Below are 25,500 nucleotides of genomic sequence, written 5' to 3'. Positions count from 1 at the left end.
CTGATTCCCCCAAAGGTGGGAATCCCCTTTTTGTAAGCTGGATGCAATTGCTCCTTTGTCACCCAAACGCATTCTGCACGTGACTCAGAAGCCACATTTACTGTGGGAAACTTCACCAGCTTGCAAATGTCCTGGCTCCTTCAGGAAACTGTCACCATTTGGAAGCTGCTTCCTGAAGGAATTGTACTACAAATCGAACAGCCTCGCTGGACCAGATCAAAGAGCCATCGAGTCCAGCATTCTGTTTCCCCACAATAGTTACTTATCTGCTACCCATAATCCCATAAGCAAGGCACAGAAACCCTCCCCCTGCTCTTGCCTTCCATTATCTTCTCCCACATGACTGTGGAGACAGTTCCATACCAGACTGAAGGCTGCAATAACAAACAACGCAGGTGATGAGGTGCCCCAGTGACCGCCATAGTTTAATTCTGTTGAAACAAATGCATGGGCAAACATGTTCATGGTGACATGCTCAGTGGTTTGGTTCTGTCAGAACTGTTGTGTCTGCCATTTTTCGGTGTTTTGCCCTGACCTGGATAGCCCAGGCTAGCCCGATCTCAGAAGCCAAGCAGGGTCAGCCCTGGCTAGTATTTGGATGGGAAACCACCAAGGAATGCCAGTGTTGTGATGCGGAGCAGGCAAAGTGGCAAACCACCTCTGAGCATCTCTTGCATTGAAAACCCCACAGGGTCACCATAAGACAGCTGTGACTTGATGGGGAAAAAACAAAGTACATGCGACATTGTTTTACCATTTTTACAAGTATTATTCAAATAAAAATAATTCTAACATAAAACTATGAATCTGGTGGAACATTTAAACCACCCTTGATTTTCCCCCCCCCCAATAAGATAGTTCCATTGAAATGTGTGCTGCTACTGGAATATAAAAATTAACAGCGTACTTTTTAAATTTTTGCTTACTACATGTAAGTCAAAATAAGCACACTCAATTCAGAACCTGCCCAGGATGCAGTTTGTGTGTGCTTTTGTATTTTTGCTGGATTGTTGTTTATTAAAAACAGACATTTTGTAAGCTGCTTTGGGTCCCTATTGCAGAGAAAAGAGGATAATATGATACCTAAATAATCAAAGCAGATCACACTCTAAGACACTGGATAATTTTCCAGCAAGAATTACATCATTTGACAACAAAGACCAGATTTATATATTTTTATTTACTAAAATCTATTATTACTACACAGGATGATGATGAGGCAAAAGGACTTATCTGTGAACTGTCGCATTTGTGTGATGTCTTTGAACTATCATTTAAACTGGACAGCTACCTGTGCAAAGCAGCCTAGTGTACTTAGTTAGCACACCAAGCCAGGCAAATGTTGTGCTGGCAGGCTCACTTATAAGCACCCCGGCTTGCTTCACATGGGTAGTCAGTAGTGTCCTATTTAAAATCAGACCTAACAATCTGAGGGTGGTCTGAGCTGCTGTCAAATGTTCTGATCTCTACTGTTACGTACTCCTAATTCTAAATTAACCACTAATGTTGACTAGCAGCCAAGAACAAAGGCACCCTATATTTTATCCAGTTCAGTAGGAGTTTGTGATCTGTTTTATGGATTGCCAACAAAAAAAACATGCTGCAGGACATGCGAGGTGATAAGCACTAGAGAATCGGTGGATTTGTGTTGTATCACAAGCGGTCTTGTCAAGCACAATTCCAGAGACTTTAATCTCTTGTTATGATAATACCCTGAAAGAAATTGATAACACTGCAAGTTCCAGCAGCAGATTTTTAAAAGATAAAATTAAAGGGTAAAAACAATAAGAATTATTCTTAAACTCCCTCCCCCCAGCTTCAGAACTTGTTGTTTCTGTGGAAAAATAAAATGCTTTGATACTACTTCTTTCTTTGTCATGACCCAGCTTATTTCTCTTGTGATTTCACATGACAAGATAGATTGCATAACCCTGATGAAAGACTCAAACATTATTAGTTTTTACTCGTTGCGTTTAAATAGAGAGGGGGAGTGGGGAACCTAGTCTTTATTAAAGGTCTCTTTTGAAACCATTGGTTTTGATCTGGAATAGCCATCGCTCTCAAGTTTGCACCAGAAAAACCTACAGTCAAGGTTTCCTGGCAGACATGTAGGGTTTCAACCCCAGACAAGTCGGTATGACATTGGTTCCTTCAAGGTAGAAAACAGGGAAACTTTCAAATGCAAAATGTGAATTTGGATTCCACATGTTGCAATAAGTAATCTGCCATAAAGATGTGCCCTACCTTCCTCCCCTGCTAGAGCTGCAAGAATATTACCATGATATGCTCTGTTATTAAGAACAATACAAGGAGATGTCTTAGTGAGTCAGACCAGTGGTCCACCTAACTCAGAATTATCTCTTTTTGACAATCAATGGTGTGGCATGGACGTGTTATTTCTTGGTTCTCCTACCTACTAACTCTTAACAGGAAATGAAAGGGATTCAGCCTGGGATCTTTTGCATCCAAGCTTGTGAGTACTCAAGAGGTTGCTCCACCCATCCAGCACCTAGAAGGTCCAAAGTTCAACTAAAATCCCATTTCACACAGCATCCAACCAAATGGCCCTGGAAGACTTACAAGCAAGTGATGGAGACCAAAGCCTCCCTCATTGGTCCCACTCACATTGATATCCAGAGAGCTGTTGCCTCTGAACCCTGAAGTTCAATTATGTTGCTGTCGTTAACCATCATTGATTGGCCTTTCAGCCATAAATTTCTCTTACCCCCTTTAAAAGCATGGCTTTCACTAAATCCTATGGCAATGAATTTTACAAGTTAATTGTTCTGCAAATGAAGAAATACCACAGTTAGAGAAAGCAGGGATCCACAACACTTCCATGGTTCTTTTCACCCTTCCAAACTCTTCAGTACAAACAGATGACAAAACTAGTCATCCTTGGACAGCACCCCTGCATCAACTTCTGCAGGATGGACTCTACAGGATGGACTCTGCAAGTGATTTTAGTCTCCATCCACAAGGACCAAGCTGAAGGACCCTTCCGCTCTTCTCAGGTAGATGGAAACATGGCCTCATTAACTTTGTCTGAGATGACACCCTATTGGCCACTAACAGTATCCTCATGCTTTGCATTCCTGGCAAACCAGGTTCTGTGACTTGCAAACCATTTTGTATTGCAGGGTGTTTTAGTGGTATCATACACTATTCTGTCAGCTGGACATCCAGCACTCATGAGAACCTTTGAAATGGCTTTCTCTCCTCCTGAAGCAATAGTCAGCAAATTTATATTTCACACAGCAACAAAGCAAACACCCCAGTGGGAACTCACTATGCTTGAAACAGTCATTTTAGCTGCCAAGTTAAGGCAGCCAAAAGAAAGCAACAACACACTGGAGCACAATTCCCCTATTCCCACCGGTTCTCAATGGAAATTAGCCCCCTCATTTGGGAAAAAATAACAATCCAGCCCAGCTCTGTCCTTAAGATTACTCTAGCTGTGGCCTCTCAAGAAACAGGTTCGTCTCTTCACCATAAAATTAGTGCACTACTCAAATTATGTTCACATTGCCTTTTACATAGTGCCAACCAAATAACTTTTGCATATAACACAAAGACAGATCTGACCACTAGGTGTCCTCTGATGGACAGTAACACAAGTCTGGAGTGTCTTGATGCAGTGTGGAAAATCCATGTGATAGGACACACCACTCACAACTCCTCCATGGGAAGAAGCTGTCAGGTAGAAGCAATTTTCAGTGGCCTCAACACTAAGGACGTTCCTCTGTTTCACTCTCCACACAGATGCCTTCTGGATTCTTCTGCCCAAGCATCTAGATCACTGCACAACTTTTAAAATGTTTTCTGGACAGATAAGGTTTTCTTTTAAAGGTCTTATTAAGTTTTTGACCCTTTCCTATATCTGTAACACAAAATCATTTCTGGACTGCAGCTTGCATCTAGACCAACCTCACATGTTAGACAGCATCAAACAGGATAATCCCACTGAATCCTACAGACAGATTATTTCCAGGATAACATCCCTTACTCAGACACAAGAACAGAGTTCATCAAAGGTGACAGCTCACCCCAGAAAAGCAATGTGAAGCACAGTGCAATGGTATATACAAAGGCTGAACAAGAGTGTAAACATGAGTAAATGGCATTATCAGGAGACCAAAGAACAAACATAAACAGAATTCAAGTACCCTCTATTCTTCAACCATTTCCAAATCTATTTCAATCAAACAATATATCAGTGTGGAACTTGTCAGTTCTTCTGTGGCATCCACATGCATCACCCTTTTTATCCTCACAAAACATGAAATGAAGGCCCTCCAATCAACACCTTGTGGCCACATCAAAATCTGGCCCACATCCACAGCAATGAAAGCATACTAACAACAATCCAACAGGAAAGTAAGCGTTATGCCTTTGGACTTGAAGGGCACTCAAAATACATTAATCCAGGTCCATAGTTACGCAGCCTGAGGGTCAAATCAGATTATACTCCTGATATTAGCCCAATGGTCAGTGTTCCTCTCCAGAGGAGGCCATTAACCATGGTGAAGTAGTGGGAAGATGAGTTTTTAACACCTCCATTCAAATCCCCATTCGGCAGCTCACAAGGTAATTTTGGGCCAGTCACTTTCCTCTCAGCCTAACCTACCTTGCAGGGTTGCTGAGAAAGCAAAACAGAGGAGGGGACAGCCATGTAAATTGCCTTGAGCTCCTTGGAGGAAGCAAGAGATACAAATGTGACAGACTCTCCCTTCCTGCCATTTCTACCCACCCACCTCCAAATGAGGCTTCTCTCCCATCCAAGCCATTATTTTGTTTGTGAAGATAAACATAGATATGGAACCCACCAAGGAGACAGAAGTAAAAGGGTCGGGCATGAGAAAACAGGAACCATTTGCAAGGAGTCTTAAAATGTAACTTCTTTTTAAGAAGCCAACATGTAATGTACATTAACAAAAACAGTCTCTTTGTAGGTGACCACAATATGAGGAAAGTTCTGATGATACCATACAGTAGACACTTGAAACCCTTTACAAGTAGAAATGGAAAATGAAATAAGGTCCTGTTTGCTATAAATGAATCCAGCCATCTGCTTCCCTAAAAGCAGAGATGGCATGCTAAGCAACAGAAACAGCAGCCTCTGGTGTTAAGATCCCACTCTGAAGCTCAAAACTCCACATTTCTCCGGCAAGCAAGACTAAAAATACAGAAAAAGGCAGCCTCATGTTTCCTCAAGGGAACCCTTGATCCACAAGTAATTTTCCATCTTAGTGTACGATAGCATACTGTTTGTGCTTGCGTGCTGCAAGTTTTGCTATGAAAGTTATTATATTAGCAGCTACTTTCTGTCTCTCGGAAGTCAATCTTGAAAAGAGGGATCACGGAATATTGCTGTTCTTATAGCACAGCTAGCATGCAGCTTAGGCTTCTGTCCCTGTTGGGACCCAGAAAAAGGATTCTCCACCAGGGGAGGGAAATAGATGTGATCAGCACAATGGCAAGGCACAGCTGCTTGAACCTCTCTTTTTAACTAATGCTATGATAGCACATTTTGGTACAGTTGGGATGCAGCCCCCCCCCCAATACACAGGGGTTCTTGACTATACTAGTGGTACAGCAGAAAACGATTTTATGAACATATGGAGAAAGTGACTGATAGAACCTGAATGTTTAGAGGCACTGTACCAGTGAATACTAATTGCCAAGAGGCAACAGCAGCGGAGGCTTTGGTCTTTGTGCTTATAGGAATTCCAGGAGCATCTGTTTGGCCACTGTGCTAAATAGGATTCTGGACTAGATGGACTGTTATTTTGATCCATCATCAGGGAGCATGAAGTTTACTGCCTGCTATGAAACCTTGAACCATTACTTAAAACAGAATTTTTATATTTATGCTAGATGCTTTGGAGTTAGATGTGGGCTTAGTATATCAGCTAGGAGTTTGAGAGAGGGAATTTACTCTCCAAAAGGCCCCAAATCCCTTCACAGTGACCCATAGTCCCTTAACATGCTTCTCCTGCACACCACCCTGTGTGCAGTACCGAGGTCTCTGCCCAGACCCTTCTTATAAAACTAATGCTCTTTTATTTGTTAAAATGTACACTGCGTGGCTGTGAATATAACTGATTAATGGCAAAAGTGCAATCTGAATTGTAATGAAATATCTGAGGTAGACTTTTACAAAGAACTGCATCCCACAGGTCAGCAAAGCAAAGAAGCATCTCTGGAGCCATCTTGCTCGAAAAGTTTGCAAGTTCCTCTCACAAAAGAAAACAGCAAGGAGATTAATGACTACATTGGCCTGTGTGTAAGACAAGATCTATGAACCTCTTGCAGCCTTCACCCAGCACCAATATGCAACTTTCTCAGAAGACAAAACACACAAAAGGTACCAATACCACAACTGCTGGATTAGGAATGTATTCCTGTTCAAGAAGCATGGGCAGTACTATAAGGGATGTGGGTCACAGGGCTGCCGCTAAGAATAGAAACCCAGCATCCCTTTATTCCATATAATATTTAGTGAGGAACATGTGTTGGGGCATCATGTCATGTATTCCCCTTACTAAACACTATGGGGAGAGAAGGAAGGGGATGAAGAGTTGATGTTTTCAGTCAGCGCGATGTAGTGGTTAGAATGCTGGACTAGGATATGGGAGACCCAACCTGAAATCCCTACCTAGCCACCAAGCTAAGGTGCTTAAAGGAAAAGGAAAATGTAGTCCACCATTCAAGCATCAGGTCATTACTGACCCATGGGGTGACGTCACATCACAACATTTACTAGGCAGACTGTCATGGTCTTCACCAGTCATCTACACTTTACTCACAGCATTTTACTGGGTTCTCATTTTACTGACCTCGGAAGGATGGAAAGCTGAATCAACCCTGAGCTGGCTACCTGAAACCAGCTTCTGTTGAGATTGAACTCCAGTTGTGAGCAGAGCTTTGACTGCAGTACTACAGCTTCCTACTCTACACCACGGGGCTCCTCTGCATAGAGGAAAGGCAGGTTAAAATGTGGTAGACAGATCCATCCCTGTGACTAGAATTTCTTCTGTTTCTAGCAATGACAGTCATATGAATCCAAGTTTGTAAGCACTTCTTCCTTTCTACCACTTCAAATGTGGCTCATCTCATCTTGAAGCGTTAATTCCCCCTATGGCTTACAACTCATAGCAAAGGAGGTCTATATATGAAAGCAGAGACCATGCCCCTTATGCATGACTGGCGTCCAGTTCTGTGGGTCACTTTTTTTCTTAAGCCACAAATAATATAAAACAGGAGTCATATAAGACCTTAAATAGTAACAAGTTTTAATTCTAGCATAAGCTTTCATGGATCTATACCTGCAACTGGGCTCTAGTCCGTGAAAGCTTGCACTAGAATAAAATTTGGTCTTTAAGGTGCTACAGGACTCCTCCAATTTTCTGCTGAAACAGAGTGTCACAGCTACCCCTCTGAAATAACAGCATGCCCAACAAGAGACAAGAAATGAAAACAAGTCAGAATGTCAAACATACGGTAATGTCATACTAATTCTAGCAACAGATTCTGGCCTCTAGATCTTCATCATGGGCAAACACTTATTACTTTTTTTTTTCAGAGTACCAGTTATTCTCACATTCATTCTTACTGCAATTCTGTAAGCTAGGAGGTTTTCTGCATGTTATAGAGAAACTGAACCACAAGAGGAAAAAGTGATTAAAAGTATACATCCCTGCAACTTTGAGGTGGTGCACAGATCTGGAATTCTATCCAAGCAGCAAGCTCAAGTGATTTCCCCCCACCCAGTGACTCCAGCAACATACTCTGGGTTAGACTAATATATTAAGGCTAAGAAGGTGGAAACCATATATTCATAGCCAGTTCTATCTAACATACTACATTGTGAACTTGGGCACATGATAATGTTAATATTGATTCATCATCACCATCCTCATCCTGGCCCAACTGTTTGGTTATCCACAGGATTATGGGATGGGCCTAGAAAACATTTCAGCTCAGTCCAAATTTTGTCCGTAACCTAGGAATAAAAATGAGACCTACCTCACAGGATTACTATATGAATGAGCCCCATGGAAGTTACAAAGTACTTTTCAAAAGGTGCAATATAAATCTGCCGTTGGTATTGTTAAATCTAAGTTTACAGAGTAAATGGAATGCAAACTGCAACACCTGACCACCATGGAGGACCCTCATGAATGAGTTTGTTGAGTGTACCTTATTACGATAATTTAGAAGCAACACAGAGGGGGACTAAAGCCGGACTGGCAATTCAAATGCAAGGCCAGAAAGCTATCTTTCAGCTATTACTTATACCCATGGTTGTCACCAAACCACAGAAATCTTAGTTGATTAAGATGAATATTAATTGATTAAATTACCATACGTTTGCATGTGAATGCAAATTGTTCTCGGGAAAATAAACTGGTTTTTTTTTTTTTTTAGAATATGAACAAGCCATTATGAGGTCTTTTTTTCATCTACTTTCTTTCAGGTAGAAAAGCTGTGATAAAACCAAGTAGGGAAAGAGCATTGCGTTTCTGCAAGCATTACAGTAAATAAAAAAGAAAAATAAACCACAAAAAGAAAAAATAAACTGGAGTAAAAAAAGGAAAGAGATGTCCTCAAGTGGATAATCCCCTCTTGCTGTTTGAGAATAAAACATAAATATACTTATCAATACAGAAAATATAAATCAGAACACACCAATGATAACTACAAACCTAAGACTGCACACGTAAGCATCAACCAAAGCAGTGACATCTCAGCACTGAAGAATATTCATTGACTACTACACGGCCTACAAGAGACATGGGAACATTCATCTATTTCAGGAAAAGCAAACCAAAGTTTTAAGAAATCAACCAGACTAGCTTAGCCTTTGACCTGCTGTAAACTGACAGGCAAGCTTCCCTGTCCTCCAAATATGCCCACCGATCCTTTCGAGTGAAAGCTTGTGGTTCTGTCTAGGTGGGACACCATTAATACACATAAACATTTATCTCAACAACATTAACTCATCGCTGCAGCATAACTTCGACTCCTCGTGCACCTTAAAAACAGAAAAGGAACACAGGGCTCTAACATTTAGCTGCTGTTCTGCATCCAAGATTTCAAATTAACTAATCCACTTGCCTTTGCAAAGTACGCGCGAGTTGGGTGGGCACCCGCCACTAATACCCTTTTCAGATAATGCCATACTTGAAACACCTTCCATCTCTGATGCTGTCTTACAAGGCACGTGGCGGTAGGAGAGAGCTCCTGGTAGGAGCCTAGCAGGGTGAGCCATTGCATTGAACAAATAAAACCTAAGCATATTGTGTTCCAGTTAACCAGCGGCACCTGAAAATAAACTTGTCAAACAAACAACTAAACCGTGTATCTCTCCCCCACCCCAAGCTTTAGAATAGAATTCACTCTAAACCCTCATCTAATTTTAAGTTCAGGGGAAAGAATATTTTTCATATCGCAGAAGAATCTGGCATTTCACGTGTAGCATTTCAAAGTTACAGTCTCCTGTACATAAAGAAATCAATGAAATCAGTGCATTCCTAGGTTCTGTTCTTCAGTTTACTTTAAACTGCCTATATACAGTTGGGGGGGGGGAGGGTTGGAAGAGAATTCATCTACACATGCAACTTTAACAGGATTAAGGTGCACCCAGCCGATGTTCTCAAATCATTTCATTTGCCACCAACCCTCTCAACCCCCCCCCCCAGAACTCCCCCCCTTGCTGTCTGGAATGCCATTTCGCTTCAAGGTGGCTTTAAGGCAACTTCATAAACTGTAATCTTATAGCTCAATGGGTCAGTAGCTGGGGTTAAGTGCTCAGCTACAGCTATAGCAGCACACTATGTGGCATCAAGAAAAAAAAACAAGAAAGGAAACTGCAATGGGACTAAAAATACTCTCCCATCTCTCACAGTAATGTCTAAAAACAAGTCCACAGCAGTCAGGTACCTAAAGCATCCGGCTCGGCGGTAAACTGCAATTAAAAAGCTTTTGAAAGCTGGCAGAGTGGAGGAACAGCAGCGTAAGCTATGCATCGGGCGGGCGATGGATTCCAGACGCCAGCGACGGCCCAGCCCGATATATTCACACTCAGATATTCTTCCTGAGCGGCACAGGGTCAAACTCCTTAACCTCCCACCCTTCTGGTGCGCATTTTGTTTTGCAATATATTTTGAAAGGAACAGTTGCTTCCCGTAAACCCTATCTAAAACAGCCCGAGGGGGAGGGGGAAGAGGGTCTTCAAAAGAGGATGTTTTATGCTCTTTAGTCACACAAGTTCATTTCTCATGTAGCTAAGCTGCACTCCAAGCCCACCCACCCCCAGGGCAATAGCTCCACCAGCATTAGACAAAATGCATATGGCTTCTGCAAGCCCCTCTTTGCCCAAGCCAGACAAACCAGCAGATTTTAATTTTACTAGAGACAGTGGGGGAGAGCCTGGGCAAGGAGAACCACAGAGGCTGGAGCCAGACCAATATTTAGCTACCTGCCGAAGTCTCGTAGGGGGTGCCCCAAATCTACCAAAGACCAGGGTAAGCTGACAGGCGAGAGGCTTCGTCTCAGCGATCCACAAATGCTGACCGGTTCAGGTTTACATTCACGACACACAGGCTAAGAGGAGGCGAGCACTTTTTATTAGGAGGCAGATGGCTCCGAGAGTACCAAATTCTACCCAAACGCACACAAACCCCAGGAAAAGAAAGCAACAGTGATCGATGGAGCCATCGATGAGCCAATATCTCGTTAACGATCGAAAACGGAGGTGGCTCACAGCATCCAACTACCCTCCGCACTGTGGCAGATGCACAGCGCGTACACCCCAGCGTCTGGGTTCAACTCTCTCCCCGAGCAGGAACGCTTTGGGTAGGCGCAGAGAAGAAGAAGGAGAAGCGAGAGAAGTGACTCCTAGCACATGGATCGACAGGGGCAAACGTGGCATGCCGTCAAGGGACGAAGGTGCAGCTGCCTGAAGGGGATCGAGTCCAAGGGAAGCGAAGTTGGGAGCGCGCAGCGCCCGCGGAAGATGCTCAAGCCCCCGAGCACACTGAACCCTGCACATTGAACACCGTGCCGCGCATCAGCTCTTCCCTCTCGAAGGGGAAAAAAACACACACACACACTCCACCGATGCCACGTTTCTCTCCATGCCCCGCCGCAGGAGCAGCCTCCCAGAGACGTCCGCTTGAAGGGATGGGCCCCCACGAGCAGCCAAGCCACGCCGCGGACCGAGCGCGACCCGCAGCCGCGTGGCCTTTCCCTCCAGGGGAACGAACCCGGCCCCCCGAAGGGAAAGCCGTTCTCCCGCTCGGCTGGGGCGCAACCAGTGGATCCCGCGCGCGCCGGCTCGGCAAACTTGCCAGCCCCCCACCACCACCCCCGGGAAGGGAAGTCGCCCGCCCGGCCGGCCCCGATCCCGATCCCCGCGCGCTCACCTCGCAGGGCTCCGGCCCTCCCGAGCGCGCCGGCCAGCAGCCACAGCCCGAGCCAGGGGGGGCTCCTCCTCCTCCGGCCTCCCGCGTCCATGGTACGCCGCCCGGCAGCCGCCCGGGGGAAGCGGCCGCGCCGGCCAACTCCGCGCGCCGCCTCGCAGCCAAGCCCGGCGCCAGACTAGAGCCGGCAGCCGCGCGCCTGCATCCCGATGAGACCCCCTCCTCCCCGGCAGCCAATTAGGCGAGGGCGGGGCGGGGCCAGCGGCCGAAGGGGACGAATGGGGAGGGGCCGGCCGGCCCGGAATGGGAGCGCGGAGCGGCGGCGAGTTGGCGCGGTGGGGAAGCGCGGCTGTTGCGCGATGAGCGCGGGCGAGCCGCTGTCCGGCGCTTCGCGGCTTCGCGGCCGCCTTCGGGCGGGAGCTGCCCGCCTGCGATGGCTGGAGGCGGCCGCTGCTGAGCCCCAGGGTCTGCTGCTGGCCAACGGGGGTTGAACGCATGAAGCTGCCTTATACTGAACCAAGACCCTTGGGCCATCAAAGTCGGTATTGCCTACGCAGACCGGCAGCGGCTCTCCAGGGTCTCGGGCAGAGGTCTTTCGCAGCACCGACTTGCCTAGTCCCTTTAGCTCAGTGGTTCCCAACCTTTTTTTTTTTTTTTGACCAGGGACCACTAGGACTTTTTTGTTCGCTGCAGGGACCCCAAGGGCAAAATAAAAATTCTGAGCATTTGAAAATAAACTTGAATCATAACTGTTAGTTCAACATTAAACTTAGAATAATATTTGAATATATATATTTTTATAATAGAGAACTTTTAATTGAAAATATTAATTTATTAGGGGTTTATAACTTTGTTTTGTGGACCTTAATTTAGTTCTCGCGGACCCCTGGGGGTCCATGGACCCCTGGTTGGGAACCAGTGCTTTAGCTGGAGATGCCGAGGATTGAACCTGGGACCTTTTGCTTGCCAAGCAGATGCTCTACCACTGAGCCACAGCCCCTTCCCACCGGAGCCCGGCTGGGGTCTGGGCCCTGGAGCGCTCAGCTTGCACCAACTTTCCCCTTCTTTTTCTCTCTCTTCTCCCTTTTCCTGTTTCTGTTTGTTGTTCTTTTTCTGGCTGCTCTCCTCTCTTTCTTCGTTCTCTTTTCTGGAGTAAAGGGCTGTATTTTGAGCTCTGCAGAGATAGGTGGGCATACTTTGGTGTACACTTTGTTTAGATATTTATATGCTGCTTTTCTCCCCAGTGAGAAGCAAAGCAGCCTACAACACTGCATGGTCCACAAACACATGCATACTTGAATCTGCCTTATACTGAATCAGGCCATTGGGGCATCAAGTTCTATATTTGTCCGCTCAGACTGGCAGCAGATCTCCAGGGTCTGAAGCAGAGGTCTTTTACATCGCTTGCTACCTGGCCCTTTTAAATGGAGATGCCAGGGATTGAACTCAGGGGTTTCTGCATGGCAAGCAGATGTTCTACCACTGAGTTATAGCCACTCCCCAAATGTTCTTCTCCCCACTTCCATTTTATCCTCACAACTACCGGCCTGTAAAGTAAGATAGTCTGATACCGAGTGACTGTTCCCAGGTAACCCGGCAAGTTTCTGTCGTGGAACGAGGATTCAAACCTGGGTGTCCCAGATCTTAGTCTGGCACTCTAACCCCTGCACCACACTGGCTTGATGAACACGTGTGAAGTGTGCAGGTTCCTGGCTAGTGCATGCTATCAAAGACATAAGTGATACACTGGTCTTTTGTTTAACTGCAAAAGAAATTAGTTACAGTATCATATACAGATAATACATTAATGCTGATAATGACCTGTCTCTGCACAGAACATATGCATGTACAGGTATAATGCCTGTGGAAGGAGAATAGGATCAAGCATACTAGGACCTCACCCCACCATTAAGGGGTGCTTATATATGTCCCAGTTTGTATACACAACATATAAACTGTGCCTAGGCTCTATCTCCATCTATCTATTCCATTTTTATCCCATAAAACAAACCCCTTGCCTGTTTTTTTTTAATAACAAGTGTATGCCTTGTAAAGCAAAATGGGATCGCTTTTTTTGTGTTATTATAATTTAAAGTATATATTAGTCCTCTCACATTAAAAAAAATTCTGCAGAGGCTTGCACAGCATTCAAATGAAAAACTTGAACCACAATCAGCAAACAGCTGTCACCGTTTTCTCTTGCCCTTCCTCCAAAAAGCTCAAGGCAGAATACCAGGTGCTCCTTTTTCCACGGACAACTCTACAAAGGAGTGATTGTCCCAGGGTCTCCCAGCAGGCTTTGTGCAATTGGAACCCAAGTCTCTCAAATCTCAGTCAGACACTAACCACTGCACTGCACTAGTTCTCTCCTTAATAAAAAAAAGCTGGAAAAATCAGTGCTTCAAATCACGAGGGCAAATCCTGAGTTTACACAGTTGGTAGTACCCATGAAGACTGTGTGTTCATGTTAGGTGCATAGATGGTGCCAGCATGCTTAGTGTTGCATAGAATGTGGCAAATATGCTCAATCCTGCTTCTCCTCTTGTGTGTTGGTCTGTTCACTCACACACATGTGGACAAGGTATGTGTTAATAGTAATATTGGGTTATCAAGCCCTTTGGAAAGACTCCATAGGTCAGTCTTGGTTTTGTATGAAACAATACTGTAGAGGAAATGGCCTTTTGGGGTTCGCTTAGCTGGAGGTCTTAAAACAAACGCAGAGAGAGACCTTGAATGACAGAAAAGAGTAAGTTTATTTTACCTGTAAAAGGAGAGATCAAACCCTTAGCCATGGGGCTAGGAGATGATGTCTCAAAGAATTCAGGCAGAATCAGCAAAATATATAGTTCTGTTATAATACATAGACTATTTCTATAGGCTGAGAAGAATAACATGATGAAATGAGATCATTATTCCAAGAAGAAGAACATGCTGATATGATATGACCTGGTGCTTGCACAGGGGACCTTTACCTTTACCTTTTATATAGTTTGTAGAAGTGATCTAAAAAAGCTGTGAAATACTGGGCCCTTTTTCTCACATTCAGCACAGGTGCAAAATTCCCATAACTCTGAGCCCAAGATCACCCTGCAAAATATTCAAAGTGTGTTTAAAAACTCGAAAACTTTACGTGATTTGTATCCCCTTCATAGAGAGACAAACAAAAGCAGTAAATTAACTGCTTTTCAGTCAGCCATGCTGCAGTCCTAAGCACCTGACCCACAGTAAATTTCATTGAAAATCAATTGTATTTACTTCTAAGTAAATGTGCTTAAAGATTGGGAGGTTTGTCTTTATGTCTACATATAGCCCATTTGATTCCAATCTTACTGCTTTATCCAATTTATAGTACATTCCCATTTTCCTGGAAGTAAGCACCATTGAAATTGTTTAAGACTTTCTATTCCTTGGTTCCATCATCAACCAAAAGGTAGACTGCAGCCAAGAAATCAGAAGGAGATTGAGACTGGGAAGGGCAGCCATGAAGGAGCTAGAAACGATTCTTAAGGGTAAGGATGTGTTACTGGCAACCAAGATCAAGCTAATTCATGCTATCGAATTCCCTATTACTATGTCTGGGTGTGAAAGCTGGACAATGAAGAAAGCTGATAGGAAAAAAGTAGATTCCTTTGAAATGCGGTGTTGAAGGAGAGTGTTACGGATACCCTGGACCACCAAAAAAAAAAAAAAAAACAAATCAGTGGGTTATAGATCGAATCAAGCCTGAACTGACCCTAGACACTAAAATGACTAAACTGAGGCTGTCGTACTTTGGACACATTATGAGAAGACAAGAGTCACTGGAAAAGACAATCATGCTTGGAAAAGTTGAAGGCAGCAGGAAAAGAGAAAGACCCAACAAGAGATGGATTGACTCTATAAAGGAAGCCACAGCCCTCAATTTGCTAGAGCTGAGCAAGGCTGTTAAGGAAAGGACACTTTGGAGGACATTGATTCATAGGGTTGCCATGAGTTGGAAGCAACCTGACGGCACTTAACACACACACAAGCACCATTGAGTATACCTGAGTAAGATTCCTCATAGACTTGTTGACCAAACACTGGAGTTTTATGATGTCATTGTAATATTCATTTTTCTTACTTACAAAACAAAGCACAGTAGAGACAAATAGGCTCCTTCACCAGACAATGCAATTGCTACATCCACATCGTGCCCCCCACATCTGTGCTCCAAGGATGCGTTCGCCAACTCACAACCCTCTATGCCTCTCCTCCCCAAATTCAAACAGCAAACTTTCTGGCTAACTGGAGGGCATCATCTCCCAAACTCATTCCCAAAAGCTGGATGGATTCCCAGCTATCAGGAGAGAGTCTCCCATCATAAACTTCCATGGATGAGATTTCAACCAGCCAATCTAGACTATTTGCAAGTGATCTCTTTAATAAAGGATGTGCCCAGCATCTGTCTGTAAACAACACTGGTCCACCAAAAGACTGCATCATTTGTCCTTGGAGGTGATCCTTTTGTTCAGTTAACATACTTGCATCCTGCACTCTCAATAAAAAAGCAAAACATATTCTGAAATGTGTAGTTTATCCAATAGGATTCTTCATTCTCATCATTTGAGGGATGGTACCATTTGAGTCTGTTGTTAAAGAACTATTAGGGTTAGAGAGGAAAACCTGAATGATCATTGCACTATTCAATCAGCTGGATCCACAGCTTTTATACTGCTGAGAAAGGGGGAAGGGGGTCCTTTGTCCACCAAAAAGGGTATGCTGAGATCTGCAAGGGCAAAAGCCATGTGGGATGTGGGCAGTAGTAAGTGGGGGGGAATTAGGTGAGATTCAGTGGAAAAGATGACTGTATCCTCCTCATATTATAACTCAGGGTCATCCAGTGATGCTGACTGGTCACATGACAGGAAATTAAGTTGTGGGCTTCAATCCCACATGTGGTGGTGATAGCCACTAGCTCAGATAACACTGAAAAGGATGCACAGAAAATCAGTTCATGAAGGGCAATGATCAGCAGTGATACTTATAGAACTTCCATGCTCATACCTGTGAGTACATGGTGATGGGTTAAAAATGATGGTATATTCATACCTGTTTGAGAGGCAGCCATCCCACTACAGTTGAACCTTGCAAGGCAATGTTTACATTCAGTATCCTGAGAGTTATTCACTGCAGAACCATGGTCATTTTGTTCCTGTGCTTTGCAATCTCCTTAAACATAAAGAAACCAACTATCAGAGGAGTATTCAGGTTATTTACCTAAATCATTTCAAGCCAGGGTAGTATTGTATAGTGGTTAGAAATTCAAACTAGGTCCAGGGAGCCAGCTGCAAATCCCCATATGCCCCATACTCCATTTCAGCGTGGTGTAGTGGTTAAGAGCGGTGATTTGGAGTGGTGGACTCTAATCTGGAGAACCAGGTTCGATTCCCCACTCCTCTACATGAGCGTCGGAGGCTAATCTGGTGAACTGGATTGGTTTCTCCACTCCTACACACGAAGCCAGCTGGGTGACTTTGGGCAAGTCACATTCAGCCCCACCCACCTCATAGGGGTGGGGAGGGGAAGGGAAGGTGGTTGTAAGCCGATATGAGTCTTCCTTAAGTGGTGGAGAAAGCATATAAAAACCAACTCTTCTTCTTCATTCCTAGCCTCACCTAACTCACACAAGAAAATGAAGACAGGAGACCTGTTCAACCCCTACATTTCAGGTATCCAGTCACAAATTGGAGTGTACACTACCTGCTATTCTTCTGACATACAGTCATCATTTCCTTTGAAACAGGCACCACACATATTTTCTCATAGGGTTTGGTGTAGCTTGTGCAAGAACGGTGTGGTGCTCATTACAGATGAAATTACAACCATTCAGATGGGGAGGATCACGGATGGCGCATGCTCTCAGTACTCATGGTTGGATACTCTCAAATGTAATGTCTGAAAAAGTATGCTGCTCTGAGTTCCTTGGAGGGAAGGTGAGGTAAAAATGAAATAAATAATAAGGTGGCAGTAGTTATAATGACAAGGCCACTAGTTGAAGCCTACATAGGGCCAGCCAATGCATTTAGATCAGGGCCCCCTAACCTTTTAAAGCCAGACCAATACTTTCAGTATTTCAAAAGGCAGAACCAAACCAAAAACAACTTCTGTGGGAGGTGGAGCCAAAAACAACTTCTGTGGGAGGTGGAGCCAAATAAAAGACTTCCCTCTTCACTTTGCAAAAGAATCACAGGAGGGGAATAAAAAGAAATGAAGGAAAGTCTTGGGGGAGAGGAAGGGAGAGAGAGAAGCATCAATTAAAAAGGAAAGTCAGAAAGGGAATGAAACCACGAGTGCTGGTGCTCACGAGACCCTGATCGTTCAATGGTTGTGGCTGCTATTGCAGCCATGGAAAAATCTTCCATTTGAATAAAGGCAGCCAATATCAAGCCCTGTCATACAACGGCTATACCCACTTTCTGAAAAGCTTGGTAGTCACTGGGGAAGTATTAGTGGGAACTATGGCACCCACAGGTGCCACACTGGAAAATCCTGATTTAAATAAACTACATGGTGGTTACCGTGCAGTGACCTCTTACATGAAAGAAGGTTTTTATACAAGGCAGAGCTTTTAAACATGCAATTCCCCACTGGTTGAAATGGTACAGTCCCAAGAACTCCGCCTATACCTTCTTGTGTAGATCAGCTATTAATACAAAGAAGCCAGATCCTTATTGAACTCACCCCCATTGCCTTACTTCTCACACAATGTTTCCAAAGTCCCCAGCCAGCTCCGTGAATGCAATTTCCTGGGGTGGGGGGATGAGATCTCTGTTTTCTCCAAGGAAAAGAGGTGACCTCCAATACAAGTGGTTTCTGAAACTTTGAGCAAGTTCCGAGGGCCAGCCCTGCTAAAACTCTGCATTGCTGAGACAGACAAAGACAAAAATTCACCCCAAGCACTTTCTGTAATAGACACATCACCATCACTGGTGCTAGCCAATTGCCTACATAAGGAAGCATCTTTGCTGGGAGATATTACACGTCAGCAAAAAAAGGAAGAGAGATGGCACTTAGAATTCTACTTTCAGAGCCTTGGGGTCCTGACATTGCGGCTCTTTCTCTCTCCAGATCTACATACTCAACTAGATTTGCAGTGAGTCCACCTAATTATGCACTCTTGGATAGGTCTCTGAGTGAATATTTTATTTGAGACATCAAAGTACCAAGTTTCTTGCTGTTCATGTAGTTATGGAAGAGGGAGGGAAAGGAAACAACATTTGGAGGGGAGAAAAAGAGGAAAGGAGGGTGGCTTTAATCAAGGCGTTGGGAAATACCATTCACATGAAATATTTGCAAGGAAGTAATGGGAGAATTTTGTCCTCTGAGGCAAAGCATGGCTTGATCTGGCCTGGAGCTCAGCCTCAGCACTTCTGTTTAATAACAGGCTCCAATACTCCAATAATTTTTTTATTCATTACCTTTTTTTATCCCATCCTTCTTCCAAGGAGCTCAGGGGGGTGTATAGAGTTATCCCCATTTAATCCTCATTACAACGCAATGAGGTAGGATAGGCTCAGAGAGGGTGTCAGGGCCAGAAACATGGGTTCCAGCTAGGCCAAATTCAGGATGGGGAACCAGGAGACAGGGACCATGTCAACAGTAGAAAGCCAGATGATCAAAAGTTAAGGGGGAAGGGGTTGAGGGGAGTCATGATTGCTCTCTTTAAGTATTTGAAGGGCTGTCACTTAGAGGAGGACAGGGATTTGTTCCTGTTGGCAGCTGAGGATAGGTCTAGCAATAATGGGTTTAAATTGCTGGCGGAGAGGTATTGGCTGGATATTAGGGAAAAAAATTTACAGTAAGAGTTGTTTGACGGTGGAATCAGCTACCTAGAGAGGTGGTGAGCTCCCCCTCACTGACAGTCTTTAAGCAGGCTGGACAGACACTTGTCAGGAATGCTCTAGGCTGATGATGATCCTGCATTGAATAGGGGGTGGGACTGTGTGTGTGTGCCATCAAATCACAGCTGACTTATGGTGACTTCGTAGGGTTTTCAAGACAAGAGAACATTTGCAGGTGGTTTGCCATTGCCTGCCTCAGCATGGGCTGAGAGAGTTCTGAGAGAAACTGTGACTGGCCCAAGGTCACTCAGCAGGCTTCATGTGGAGGAGTGGGGAATCAAACTCACTTCCCCAGATTAGAGCTAGGTCTTTTATGCATGACTGTTTCACTCGCCATCACCCCTTTGATGACTTCAGGTCTTTGTGCTGATTACGCAGGCCATTTCTGACGGTCAGAGGTTGCCCCGCTCTCCCCCTGAATTTCCCTGCATTTTCAGATTCGAGATAAAACAGGTCTCTGAAAACGTGGGCAAAATGCATGGAAAAACAGGGGGAGAACAAGGCGACATCTGACGGTCGGAAATGGCATGCATAATCAACACAAAGACCCGAAGTTGTTGGAGGGGTGACGGCGAGAGAAACAGCCATGCATAAAATACCATACTGGACTAGGTGGATCTTTAGTCTCATTCAAAATCACATAAGTTCTTATATTCTATATTTGCAATAAGTACAGGGAGTTATTGACAGTGCTTAGAAACTCAGGGATAAGTCAGGAAAGGGTAGAGGAATTTCAATGAACATGATGAAATTTAATTTAATTCTGCTTTGCTGGGGGAGGGGGGGACAGCGTTGCTTTTGTTAGCCATGCCAACCCTTCAGAATGGGGCATGCTTGAAATTTAAATTATCTGCATATGCAGCGCAAAAATGCTGGTGGAGTATATGCCACGACATCTGATGTTGTACTTTTAGATGGAATATGACTATACAAATATGTAATTAAATGATGCACATCACTTTGGAGGGACTCAAATGCCATGATAGAACATTTAATAAAGTGAAACTCATCTACAGAAGTTAGGATAGCCTTCTCATCCCTTGTACAAAAATCCTTCTGGCAGCTGATCTACTTCAAATCTAGTGGTATAAAGAATAGCCCAATCCCATTGTAGCAGTTGTAGTAAAAAAACATAGCAAGTTAACAAGAGTCGACCAACACATCCTGGTTGTTGTTTTCCAAGCATTTCACTGAAATAATATGAAAAGTTTAAAATAAACAATTTCAGAGGCCTTTAGAGATTTTTTGTTTGTTTGTTTTTTGCTGTCAAGCCACAACTGATTTATGGCAACCCCGTGGGGTTTTCAAGGCAAGAGGCATTCAGAGGTGGTTTTCCATTGCCTGCCTCTGCATCACAACCCTGGACTGCCTTGGTAGTCTCCCATCCAAATACTAACCAGGGCCGACACTGCTTGACTTTTCAGATCTGATGACATTGGGCTAGCCTGGACTATCCAGGTCAGGGCTTTATAAATGCTATTACTTGACAAAAACTGACACCATGACCTAAAATATCCATACTTACACATCAAAAACACTATCCTGGGGAAGTGTGCTAAAATTATTGTTTAATAGAGCCATCTTGGACATTTCATGTAGCAAACCATCCCTATGTATTGTAGAGATCCGTTTCAGGTGCATGTGCCTTCCTTCCTCCTCACATATCAAAAAAGTTTGTCCCTGTCATTTAGTCATGGAACCCAGTTTTTTTGCCTCGATTGTGCATAAATGTGTGAGTGTGTAACGTTTTGTCAAGTTGCAAGGGGCTTTCAAAGCAAGTGAGAAACAGAGGTGGCTTGCCATTGCCTTCCTCTGCACTGTCTTCCTAGGTGGTCTCCCTTCCAAACACCAGCTCTGCTTAGCTTCCAAGATCCGACAGGATTGAGCTATACCATGTCATCTTCCTTCCCCTGTGCACAAACACCTGAATAAAATTAGGTTACTGTAATTCAGTGCTCCACATAAAAGAGTTTGACTTTGGCGTGGTCAAAATGATATTAATTACCATGTTTATGGTTGTTGAGGTGAGGTGTGGCACAAGTAATTGCCCCATGTGTTGATTGTTGCAGATGATAATATGCATTGAGTGACAAAGTGGTTTTTGAAAAACCGTATTACAATGTGCTTCCTTCTACCCCTCTCTCACAGCTCCAGAGGTTTTATATTCCATGAGGCTATGCTAACTTTCAAAAGAAAGTTGTAGACTCCAGTATTTTGAAGAAGAACCATACATACAGTCAATACATTGTTTAGACCAGGCCTAATTGGTATTAGATTGGAGACTTCTACCTATGATCTCAGAGCCTCAGATGAGGTGAGGAGAGGGGGAGAAGGGAAGAGGAAGCAATCAAGCTCATGACCAGCAGGAACCAACTGAGGTTTATTTTTATTTATTTAATTCATTTTACCCCGTCTTTCTCCCCAGCGGGAACCCAAAGCCACTTGCATCATTCTCCTCTCCCCCATTTTTTCGTCACAACAATCCTATGAAGTAGGTTAGGCTGAGAGTGTGTGACTAGCCCTAGGTTACCCAGCAAGCTTCCGTGACATGAGTATGGATTCGAACCTAGGTCTTCCATGTACTAATCTGACACTCTTAACCACTGCACCACATTGTTTGTAATGTCTGAAATAAGCTCAAATGGATGAGTAGTGCACAGCAAGGAATTATTTTAGACTTACTCTTGAAGTGAGGGTCAAACCAGATTAAACTGGTTTAAGTCTGTCTGGTACATTTGTAGCACTCAGAGGAGCTCAGAGTGGCCTATATGGGCCTCCCTTCTGTCTGCATGATGACCCTGTCAGCAGATCAGAGTGACAAAATGTGGCCACCCTAAGGTCACTGGGTGTTTATAGGAGAAGGATGAGTGGGATGAATCTCATAAGAACATAAGAAAAGCCATGCTGGATCAGACCAAGGTCCATCAAGTCCAGCAGTCTGTTCACACAGTGAACCAGGTGCCTCTCCTCACAGTGAACCAGGTGCCTCTAGGAAGCCCACAAACAAGACAACTGCAGCAGCATTGTCCTGTCTGTGTTCCACAGCACCTAATATAACAGGAACACTCCTCTGATACTGGAGAATATAGGTATGCATTATGACTAGTAGCCATGGATAGCCCTCTCCTCCATGAACATGCCCACTCCCCCTCTTAAAGCCTTCCAAGTTGGCAGCCAACACCACATCCTGGGGCAGGGAGTTCCTCAATTTAACTATGCGTCGTGTGAAGAAATACTTCCTTTTATCTGTTTTGAATCTCTCACCCTCCAGCTTCAGCAGATGATCCTGCGTTCTAGTATTATGACAGAGGGAGAAAAGCTTCTCCCTCTCCACTCTCTCCATACCATGCATAATTTTATAGACCTCTATCATGTTTCCCCTTAACCGCCTTCTTTCCAAGCTGAACAGCCCTAAGCGTCTTAACCGCTCCCCATAGGGCAGTTGCACTAGCCCCCCTGATCATTTTGGTTGCTTTTTTCTGCACTTTCTCAAGCTCTGCAATATCCCTTTTTTAGGTGCGGTGACCAGGACTGCGCACAGTATTCCAAGTGTGGTCTCACCATAGATTTGTATAAGGGCAGTATGATAGCAGCAGTTTTATTCTCTATTCCTTGTCTAATATCTGAGGCAACTATATCATAGGCTCAATGGTTTGATTATGTTTAGGATTGTGTTGTATTGACCCCAACCTCAGGGTCCTCCGTAGTTTCCTGGAACCTTTCTAAAATGGCCCCTCCTTCACACTATCCTCTCTTTGTCTTCGAATCACCAACCATCCACATTCATGAGAACGGTGATATGAGTTGGTAGGGTATAAACTGTATATCCCACAGGTCTCCCCTTCAGACATTTTTATAGCTATATTGGATGTACTTATGAGGTACGGTAAATTTAGTCCCACGTTTTCCAAATATTTGACTAGACAGATAAGAAATGGATGGAGGTAAAATAACACTTATAATTAATAGGAAAAAATAGATGTTTGACAGAGGAAGTGTGTGGAATGTTTCCACTTAAATGGGTAAAATTACACTCAACTGTGACCCCAAAATTACAGTCTTTCCCCCAAGGGAGTGAATACTTTGTAACTGGCCAACTACATCAAATAAACCCTACGGTGAGATTCTTGCTTCCTTTCCACCAGAACATTTACCTCCGGTTAAGCGGTTTACTGGAAACCGTTCCCAAAATGCAGATTCCCTCAAAGGTATAGGTTTCCTTTTTCACCTCACAGTCTCTGGTTCTCAGAAACTGCTCAGGTAAATTTGGCGCTTCTGGCTTTTACTAGGTGGTCAGTTATCACCTTAACAAAAAATATCAAGGGATATGAATTAATCTAATTCAAAATGTTAGGAGTAATTACACTACCAAAGTTAAAAAATGTATTATAGGATTGACAGATTTGTTTTATTATGATGAATTAGAACTGAACACAAAGAGAGAAACATGGATATTAAATGGACTGAGGAGGGGAGAGGGGAAGTTAAATATATATACTTGCTTAGAGATAAGATCGAAATCTTTTATATTATGTACTTTGTGAATTGAAAAATAATTAAGATTGTAAATCAATTTGAAAATAATTTAAAAAAATTAAAAAAAGCTTTCTACCCCCTAAGCCCATACAAACCCTACTGAAGGGCCAAATACAAATCCTGACTAAACTGATACTCCTATCCAGAGCCTCACATTCCCTGTCAGAGGACGGAAGTTTTTCCTCCCTCATTTAAACTGAGGGTTGTTCACCCCTTCCCATCCAGTGGTGTTTCACGGGCTCTGATCGGCTGACAACCATGTGGATTTGCCTGAGGCCATAATCCCAAGGATTGGTTTAGAGCCCTGGAGGAGAGGTGGGGATTTGGGGGATGATTGCCACCGTCACCCACCAAACGTCATGGCAGTCTGGGGATTTAAACCCAGGTCCTTCTCTGACACGCCAACCTGTGCACCACACTGGCTCTCATAGAGAACCATTATTGTCTCTCCAGTGTTTTTTTTTTAAAGAGCTATAAAAGAAGAGCCCCGTGGCGCAGAGTGGTAAGCTGCCATCCTGCAGTCCTAGCTCTGCTCACAACCTGAGTTCGATCCCGACGGAAGTTGGTTTCAGGTAGCCGGCTCAAGGTTGACTCAGCTTTCCATCCTTCTGAGGTGGGTAAAATAAATACCCAGCTTGCTGGGGGTAAAGGGAAGATGACTGGGGAAGGCACTGGCAAACCACCCCATAAACAAAGTCAGCCTAGTAAACGTCGAGATGTGACGTCACCCCATGGGTCAGGAATGACCCGGTGCTTCACAGGGGACCGTTACCTTCTTTTATATAGAAGAAGAGTTGGTTTTTATACCCTGATTTTCTCTACCTTCTAAGGAGACCTTCCTCTTTCCACAACGGGCACCTTGTGAGGTAGGTGGGGCTGAGAGAGTTCGGAGACAACTGTGACTAGCCCAAGGTCACCCAGCAGGCTTCATGTGTAGCAGTGGAGAAACCAACCTGGTTCACCAGATTAGAGTCCGCCGCTCTTAACCACTACACCAGGCAGTCATAGGGGTCCTTGATTCAAATCAAGACTAATGTGGGGAAATGGGGTTTAATTTTTTCACAGATTACCTCCTGGACTTGCTTTTTGCCTCAGTGGTGGAAACATGCAGGATGTGTGTGTATGTGTGTTCCCTGTATGTTTTCCACCACAGCACAGGATGTGTGTGTATGTGTGTTCCCTGTATGTTTTCCACCACAGCAGAAAAACAGGGAGGGAGGTAAAACATTAACCCCTCCCATAACATTGTGGCCTGAATTGGCATTGTAGGGCCCCTTGGTTGCTATTGAGCAATAAAAAGGCCAAAATCTCATCTTCTTTCACTCTGAGATCAAACTTCCCCAAGAACTGTTTGCAATCATTTCTTAGCCTTTCAATTCACCGTCTCTTGTCAATGCTACTTGGCAGGCTATTCTGAAGAGCTTTGGAGGGCTTTGCTAAACATGATGGTAGTGGAGTGCTGTGCTTACACTTAGATCTGGCCCAAACACATACAGTGGTGCCGTCAGGTAACTTTATGGGGGCTTCCCTTCAGATGGTAACATATAGTTTAAAAGTGAAGCACAGAAAGAACAATCTCCTCCATCTCAAGTGATAACCATATATGGTGTTGGGTATTTCTATACATATTTGCTGTGGTCCATAGGCAGTGCCAAGTCCAGCCTGCTTTTTCCTGT

At 44.1% G+C, this 25,500-nt stretch overlaps 1 protein-coding gene across 1 annotated transcript in view; it reads right to left on the bottom strand.

The window, feature by feature from the left end:
* Positions 1–11,520, bottom strand: part of UNC5D (unc-5 netrin receptor D) — a 423,168-nt gene extending 411,648 nt beyond the window's left edge. The window contains exon 1 of the mRNA XM_056860892.1: positions 11,430–11,520. Within this exon, the coding sequence (XP_056716870.1) occupies positions 11,430–11,520 (91 nt within the window). The remainder of the gene's footprint in view (positions 1–11,429) is intronic.
* Between the last annotated feature and the right edge of the window lie 13,980 nt (positions 11,521–25,500).

Source organism: Euleptes europaea, chromosome 14 (assembly GCF_029931775.1).
Source record: "Euleptes europaea isolate rEulEur1 chromosome 14, rEulEur1.hap1, whole genome shotgun sequence".
In the NCBI taxonomy this organism is placed as follows: domain Eukaryota; kingdom Metazoa; phylum Chordata; class Lepidosauria; order Squamata; family Sphaerodactylidae; genus Euleptes; species Euleptes europaea.
Note: the sequence above shows the minus strand (reverse complement) of the source record. Positions and strands in the feature narration are given on the sequence as shown.